This window comes from Orycteropus afer, unplaced genomic scaffold (assembly GCF_000298275.1).
Source record: "Orycteropus afer afer isolate SDZICR_OR568_19922 unplaced genomic scaffold, OryAfe1.0 scaffold00134, whole genome shotgun sequence".
NCBI classification, from domain to species: Eukaryota; Metazoa; Chordata; class Mammalia; order Tubulidentata; family Orycteropodidae; genus Orycteropus; species Orycteropus afer.
In genome coordinates this window covers 5,853,058-5,861,532 of record NW_006921721.1, presented here as the reverse complement: position 1 = coordinate 5,861,532, position 8,475 = coordinate 5,853,058, and the positions used below count along the sequence as shown (strand labels likewise).

The 8,475-nt window shown below is 38.6% G+C and overlaps 1 protein-coding gene across 1 annotated transcript in view; it reads left to right on the top strand.

Moving 5' to 3' along the window:
* Positions 1-4,586: 4,586 nt before the first annotated feature.
* LOC103200703 (cytoskeleton-associated protein 2-like) overlaps positions 4,587-8,475 on the top strand; it is a 15,185-nt gene continuing 11,296 nt past the window's right edge. The window contains exons 1-3 of the mRNA XM_007945253.2: positions 4,587-4,658; positions 4,771-5,639; positions 6,111-6,315. Of these exons, the coding sequence (XP_007943444.2) occupies positions 4,596-4,658; positions 4,771-5,639; positions 6,111-6,315 (1,137 nt within the window). The 5' untranslated portion in view covers positions 4,587-4,595. The remainder of the gene's footprint in view (positions 4,659-4,770; positions 5,640-6,110; positions 6,316-8,475) is intronic.

Sequence of the window (8,475 nt, the reverse complement as noted above, 5' to 3'; positions counted from 1 at the left end):
ATATTGGAACAACCCACATCACAATTGCTTAACCACACAGAATTGTGCTCCAGCCAAACTGACCCACAGCTTCAACTATCATGAAATCACGAAGTGAAGAACTTGGCATCTTCTTTACCATATATAATCTCTAAATAAGGACAATTACAAAGTCATATTTGTGCCTAACGTGATATGCTAACACACTTACAACCGAAATGCATTAACCTTATTTACATTTCATACATCATAACAGAAGGAAACAAAAATATTTGATGCACATACACAATGAAGAAATACAACTATCACAGTCCTCATTTCTGCAACTGGTCACGTGGTCATAGCTGACATTCAGAGCTGCCTTCTTCCACCACCCATTATGTATTTCCCTTGCCATCAGCAAGCACCTCAGCTGGTCGTGGTTCTTTGCCTGGTGGGGTGATCCAAACCTTCATTCCTGAAGGGTCTGGGCCATTAGCAGTCATATCAGAATTGGGTTGCTGTAATTTTCCATTGACTTTAATCACAGGGCATGGTAGTACTAAGAGATGTCCTATAGAATCTCTTGTAATCCAGACATATTCTTTTTACTTCCATTATGTAATGTCAATCCAATTTCCCCTTGGTAATCAGGACCTATCATATCAGATATTATAGTAATGCCCTTCTTTGTCTGTTGATCCAGAGGCATGAGGAAGCCAAAATGGCTGGGTGGCATTCTTAATTTCCAGTTCAATGTAAACAGTATTGTGTCTCCAGGTGGGAGTGTTCCTCCCTTTGGGACTAAGATCTCCAGACCCACAGAGCATAGCAGGGACAAGAAGCAAAAATTTTTTGAGTGGGTCACTAGGGTAATAGTCAGTGGTACCACTCCGTTTCCACCCCTTGGTTCCTGGACCCGTGAATCCTGGCTACTGGAGAAACAGAACCATGTAACACTGGTTTAGAGCATATACATGCAGACTCCTGGAGAACATTGCTCCAACCCTTCAAGGTATTGCCACCTAGCTGGCGCCATAATTTGTTTTCTGTAGGCCATTTCATCATTCTATCAAGCCAGCTGCTTCAGGATGATGGGGAACATGGTAAGACCAGTGAATTCCATGAGCATAGGCCTATTGCCGCACTTCATTTGCTGTGAAGTGAGTCCCTTGATCTGAAGCAGTGCCGTGTGGGATACCATGACGGTGGATAAGGCATTCTGTAAGTCCACGGATGGTATTTTTAGCAGAAGCAATGCGTACAGGGAAGGTGACTCCATATCCAGAATAAGTATCTCTTCCAGTAAGAAACAAACGCTGTCCTTTCTATGATGGATGTGGTCCAGTGTAAACAACCTGACACCACGTTGCTGGCTGATCACCCCGAGGAATGGTTAAATATTGCAGACCTAGTGTTGCTCTCTGCTGCTGGCAGATTGGGCACTCAGCAGTGGCAGTAGCCAAATCAGCCTTGGTAAGTGGGAGTCCATGTGAACATGTTGCCGAGCCCATGCATAACCTTCATCCCTGTCACCATGGCCACTTTGTTCATGAGCCCATTGAACAATGATAGGTGTAGCTGGGGGGAAAAGGATGACTGATTTCCACTGAACATGTCATCCTGTCCATCTGATTGTTAAAAGTCCTCCTCTGCTGGGGTCACATTTTGGTGGACATTCACATGAGACACAAATACCTTTATTCCTTTGGCCCATTCAGAGAGCTCTAAACAGGAAGTATAAAACTAAAAAAGCAGAAAAAAAGTTAAATATTTGAATTGGACAGGTTAAGAAGAAGAGAAAGAGACTTATAAGAGGTGGACTAGTGAGGGAGGAGGAAAAGTTGGTGATCTAGTAGCAAAGTGAAGAAATGTTTACAGAAAGAAGAATGATCAACTGTCAAGTGTGGTTGAGAGGTCCAGTAAGATGCAGACTGAGAATTGACTATGAGGTGTAGAATCATGGAAGTGATGACATTAGTAGTTTGAGTAGAGCAGTAGGGACAGTTTCCTGATAGACATTGGCTGAGGAGAGACTGGCAGATGAAAACATGAAGATAGTGAGGATAGGTATCTTTTTGAAGGAGTTTTGTTATAAGGAAAATTGAGAAATTCTGCCTTAGCTGAAAGAGAATGTAAGGTTTAAGGCTTTTAAGAGAAGATATAAACATAGTGTTTATATGTTGATGGAAATGATGCAAATAGATAAGAAAAACTGCAGGAGCAAATATCATGAGTGGAAAAGAAGGAATGGATTGGAGACCAGCAGTGGAGAGTCTGACTCTAAATCAGCATGGTATCAGTTCATCCTTTAAAACAGGGAGAAAGGCAGAATACATGGGTATGGAAACAGGGTAGTAGACTTTGGTGGGAAAAGATAAGCTATTTCTTCTTAAGATTGCTGCTGATTTTCTCAGTCTTATAGCATCACAGTAAGCCCAGAAGTAGTAGAAGCTGAGGTCAGTAAGGGGGCTTGATTAGTTGAGGTGCCCCATGGGAGCACCTGACACGTTGAGTATAAGCCTCATCTTTTACCTCATAACGCACACTGGGCCAGGCAATAGCAAGAGGCTTTTACTCCAGGTTATAAATGTAGGAGCTTAAACTAAGGAGAAAATGCTATGCTTTGGGTCACTGGCAATGTCTGGAAGGAACAATTAGCACCCAAACTCAGACTTTTCCTGTTCAGTGGGGCATATTTTGACTCTCCACTGTTATCAAAATGTATAGGACATATGAACTATGTCAACAGTTTGACCCTTCCCCAAGTAAGACTAGGCATACAGATGTGAAAGGCAGTGTAACCACAGTCATCAGTTCTTAAGATAACCAGTTTTATCAATTCTAAGATTTTTTTTTTTTTTTTACACATTAACATCTCTGAACTTGGAATCTGTCTTAGAATCAGTGGCATGTCTAATTGGGCAGTATTTTTTCCTTTCTTAATGGCATGCAAAATAAAGGTGCTTTTTAACAAGTAAAAGGATTTTACATTTGTTCAAATACAGTCAGTACACAGTTAAGTGAGAAAATCCAACACCAATGAGTGAGAAATAACAAACTAAGCAGTCCGGGGAATGTATATCAAAGGAAGTAGACTTTTAAATATTTTCAAAGAGATAATATACCCATAAGCCAGGAAGAGGTGGTAGTTATGAAAAAATTAGACATCTTAGGAATCAAAAATATAATTATTAAAAATAAAAATCTCTACAGGTCTGACTAGCAGAATGGACTAAATGAAGAACACATTCATGATGTGTAGGATCAAGCCTGCAAACTCTCCCCAAACACAGCACAGAGAAATGGGAAGTCTAAGACTAATTGGGAGCTCTGGTAGCGTAGTGCCTAAGGCACTTGACTGCTACCAGAAGGCTGGCAGTTCAAACCCACCAGCCACTCCTCGGAAGGAAGATGGGGCAATCTACTAACGTAGTGATACTGCCTCAGAAACTCAAGGAGGGGTGGCTATGAGTCGGGTCCGACTCGACAACACATAACAACAACAACAAGACTAATTGAGGTATCATGTATAGAGAAGCCTCCATTATTTGGATAACTCCAAAAGGAGAAACAGAAGGGAAGCAATATTTGAAAAATTATAGCTGAAATTTGCCTATATCGAAGAAACCTGATTCTGAGAAACAGTTCTGGTCTCTCTCCTAACCTTCTTTCTTGCAACTTAATGACAGCACTCTTAATTAATCACCTGCTAAGAGATTCTCAAGGAGCTCTGGTAGCATAGTGCCTAAGGCATTTGACTGCTAACCAGAAGGCTGGTGGTTCAAACCCACCAGCCACTCCTCAGAAGGAAGGTTGGGCAATCTACTTCCATAGTAATACCACCTCAGAAACTCAAGGAGGGGTCGCTATGCGTCAGGTGACTTGACAGTAGTGATTTTGGTTTTTTGGAAGAGATTTTCATGGCTTGTACTAGCCAATCCATACCTGTAAAAAGGACTTTGGGACAAATTCTTGAGGAAGCATTTGCTTTGGATAAATATCCTAAATGCAGAGCCACTTAGCCACCTAGAAACTAAGGGTCCGTATTATCAATGTAAATTAAGCTGTGAGTATATAGTAAATTTTAGATTTTTCTGGGAGGGCTATTTTTAAGATTTTCCCATGTAAAAAGCTACTGCTGCCGAGTTAGATCTGACTCATAGTGACCCCTCCTTGGGTTTCTGAGGCGGTATCACTATGGAAGTAGATTGCCCAACCTTCCGAGGAGTGGCTGGTGGGTTTGAACCGCCAGGCTTCTGGTTAGCAGTCAGATGCCTTAGGCACTACAATACCAGAGCTCCTTTCCCATATCAGGTGGTAACCCTTAATAAGGGTTTTTTGAAGACTCGTTTGAATGATCGGAGAAGAATGATTTAGAATGAGATCATCAAATGTTTACATATTTATGGGTGGAAGGTGTTAAGACTTTTATAAGTATCTTTATATGTCTCATTTTCTTATTCACATTATGAAATCACATGTAATAAAAATATTGCTTAGGACTAATAAATAGCTCAGTTCTTATTTGACTGTAAAATTTAAAATTATGAAATCAGAGTTAACTATTAAACTTCCTCCTAAAAAATCCTTGGTTCATGGTCAAATTTTTATTTTTATTTAGTAGAGACCAGAGAATGATGACATCTAAGGACCAGGTCCAAAAAGGGACACATGTTCTGAAACTTAAAACAAAAATGGTAAGTTGTAGACATAGCATTCATAAACAGTCTTTTCATTCCTCTTCCCTTTTCCCTCCCCATGAAAGTAATGAGTTCTGAAATACTGATTTGTTTAAAATAACTCTTTTAGGCTAATAAAGAAAATGTCAGTAGATCTACAGAGAGCAAAAATAATATAACAATGGAAAAAAATTATATTCTTTCAATACCTGCTGATGAATTAACCAATTCAACTTTAGAAATTGATAGACACAATTTTGAGGATGACAATCAACTTCTTCAGTTGTTACCAATTAAAGATGATGTCAGAAATCAACGTATGACATTTAGCCAGGCATTTCACCTTAAAAAAAATAGTAAAAAGAAACAAATGCCTACAGAAAAACTGAAGCAAGAAGCTAACGTGCCCAAGAAACCTGTGTTTGGTTCTTACTGTGGCCAAATTGTTGAGTCTAAGATTAATTCGTTCAGAAAACCTCTGCAAGTCAAAGATGAAAGTTCTACTGCAAATAAGAAACTTTCAACTACTCTCTCTAATGCCACCAAGCCTCAGCCTATGAACACTAGCAGTGTAAAGTGCAAAGTGCAAAGTGATAGAGCCGCAAATAGGACTATGACCACTAAAATTGTGAGCAGTACATCTCACAGCAGACAACTTGTGCGACCTGCTATTAGAAACCACGATAACACCCAGGACATGGTGAAACAAGGGATCAGTAGAACCTCTGCCAATGTTACAGCTTGGAAAGGGCCTCACAAGAAAGAATTATTTCAATTAAAAATAGACTTATCTAGTGTCAAAACCAGTTCTCAGAATATAAAAAGACATGAAGCACCATCAAGGAGCATAGCATCTGAAATTGTAGCCAGGCCTGCTTCATGTTCCAATACCAAACTGATAGAAAAGTCAAAAACCATGGACCAGCGAAGACATACTATAGCAAATGCAAGTGTCCATAATAGATCAGCTCAGCCCAAAGAAACTGCAGAACAGAGAAAGTGAGTAGATACAATTTTTTCTTCATTCTATTACCTTACTTTTCAGTAGAGTAGTAGTTGTGAATTTGGTTTGTAATTTCCTTGAATGTACTTGAATTTTCTTGTGTATTATTGTCTTCTGTCATATGCAGACATATTTAAGGGAATGTATATTGTGGTGCTATTAGGACCTAAAAGTTACTGTGTTTGAGTGTGTTTTATTAAGTTGCTTTTTGTAATCTAAGTAAAATGCCTAACATAATTGGGAGCTATTTTATAAACTCTCCGTTTAAAAATGCCTTCTTGGGGGTCACTGAGCATGTCATTGACTTTGATATATTCAGTGTTTCTTTCTCTTCAGATTTGTAAGCTGTGTATTTGCCACTAGTGTGAAACTAATTAAAGACCTAAATATTTTTTAGCTTTTTCTTTATTTTACAGTATTCTGTCATCAATACCATAGTTATGTTTTTTTACTGTTTCTAACTGTAGAGCTCGTCTGACTGAGTGGAAAGCTGGCAAAGGAAGAGTGCTGAAAAGGCCTCCTAGCTCAGTAGTTACCCAGCCTGAGCCTGAAGGACAAAGTGAAAAACTAGTTGGGTCCTTCTGGACTACTATGGCAGAAGAAGATGAACAAAGATTATTTACTGAAAAAGTAAACAAGACATTTTCTGAGTGCCTGAATCTGATTGCTGAGGTATACTGTGTTTATCATACATTTGTGTAGCATTTTATACTTTGGGAATTACCTTTTAAACATCTCATTAAATTACATTGTCAGTGATTTTCAGTAAGTTACGTCAGTATTGGTAAGTTGATTTCACATTAATTGTGAGAGTGTTCTTTAGGCTTTGACTGCATTTTGCACTGTGTTCATATAAGTATCTCAAAAGTATAATTAGTTTTGATATTTGAGTTTTAAATATATTTTTTAAGATATTGATAGAGAGTGGGCTTGAGGTAGATAACAATTCACTTTTCAACTTTTGATATTTAGGTTTCTTATATTCATTCGAAGAAGTTTACAAATTTTTTTCTTGTTATTAAGTATTTTACCAGTGGCTAAAACTCACTGCTGTCGAGTGGGATTCGACTCATAACGACCCCTCCTTGGGTTTCCGAAGCAGTATAACTGGAAGTAGATTGCCCAACCTTCCTTCTGAGGAGTGAATGGTGGATTTGAACCGCCAGCCTTCTGGTTAGCAATCAGGTGCTTTAGGCACTGTACCACCAGAGCTCCTTGCCAGTGACTAGCAGCATAAATTATTGAGCCATTATTGTTGCAGATCAAAGTTTTAGTTAACTAAAATATTTACAAACAAAATCCCATTAATCTGAACCAGTACTGCATAGTTTTAAATTTATTATAGCATTTTATTTGAATAAAAATCCTAGGGAATAGAATGATAAATTGCAGAATATCTTACTACTTCTCTTACTATTGTTTAAGAGTTTTTTGTTTGCCCACTGTTGTTGAAGGTCCATAGCAAATCTGAACAGGAGATCATTTCAAACCAGGGCTTCAAACTGGTTCATCCTAGTTCATTCATGGTTAAGGAAACGACACCAGAACAGACCTGACTTTTTAAAAATTTGAATAAACTGGAGTGATAACCAGAATGGGAGAAATTACAGGTCACAGCTCTGCTAGAAATTTAATCTCCTGCTTAGGGCAAAAGGTTTAAGGTGTTCATGAACATTAGTATAAGGAAGAGACCTGAATTTTTCAAATTGGGTGAGTAGGAGCAATAACCAGAATGGGAAAAATTACAGGTTGCAGCATATGCATTGCATAACAACCAGATCTCTTGTCTGCAGAGTGGGAAACAGCAGCGCAAGACTCAGAGATGGCAGCTGACTGCCTCATTTTGAATGTGTGCTACTCTCTGCAGTTTCCACAGCCACCTACTCTTCTGCATCAGGCTCCTGAAGGGGCTCCCTATTCCTGTTCTGAGTCTTCCATTCCTTCAACCTTTAACATTTTCCTTTAACATGCTAGTTAAAGTTCCTATTCACCTAAATTCAGCTTTATTGTGGTTTCATACCATCAGCTACAATTGAACCAGTTTGAAAGCCCTGTTTAAAACCTTATTCTAATGTTCATGAGCATCTTTAAACCTTTTGTCATTCTGAGGGCCAGTGAAAGTTACAATTAGAGTAGCTCTATTCCATTACCATTTCTGCTCAGTTGAGGCTTATTTTGATACTACCAAATTTATATGTCCTACTTTTTTTTTTTTTTTTTTAATTTTTGCAGTGTTTCCTCCCCTCCCCTCTGACCTCTCGTAACCAACAAAGACAGTTTTCTTCCATATATAAACCTTTCCTTGACTTTTTACAATAATGAACTAACACAGTATATGTCCTTCTGTGATTGGCTTATTTCACTCAGCATAATGTCCTCCAAGTTCATCCATGTTAGGTGGTGTTTTGCAGATTCTATGTTATTCTTTAGTGTAGCATAGTATTCCATTGTGTGTATGTACCATAGTTCACTTATCCATTTTTTGTTGATGGGCATCTAGGTTGTTTCCATCTTTTTGCTGTTGTAAATAGTGCTACAGTGAACATGGGTGTGCAAATACTGTTCTTGTCCTGGCTCTCACGTCTTTAGGATATATACCTAGTAATGGGATTGCTGGGTCAAATGGTATTTCTAATTCCAACTTTTTAAGGAATCACCATACTGCTTTCCACAGTGATTGTTATCATTTGACAGTCCCACCAGCAGTGTATAAGAGACCCAATCTCTCCACATCCTTGCCAGCATTTGTTATTTTCTGTCTTGTTGAAGTTTGCTATTAGTGCTGGGGCAAGATGGTATCTCATTTTTGTTCTGATTTGCATCTCTGTAACG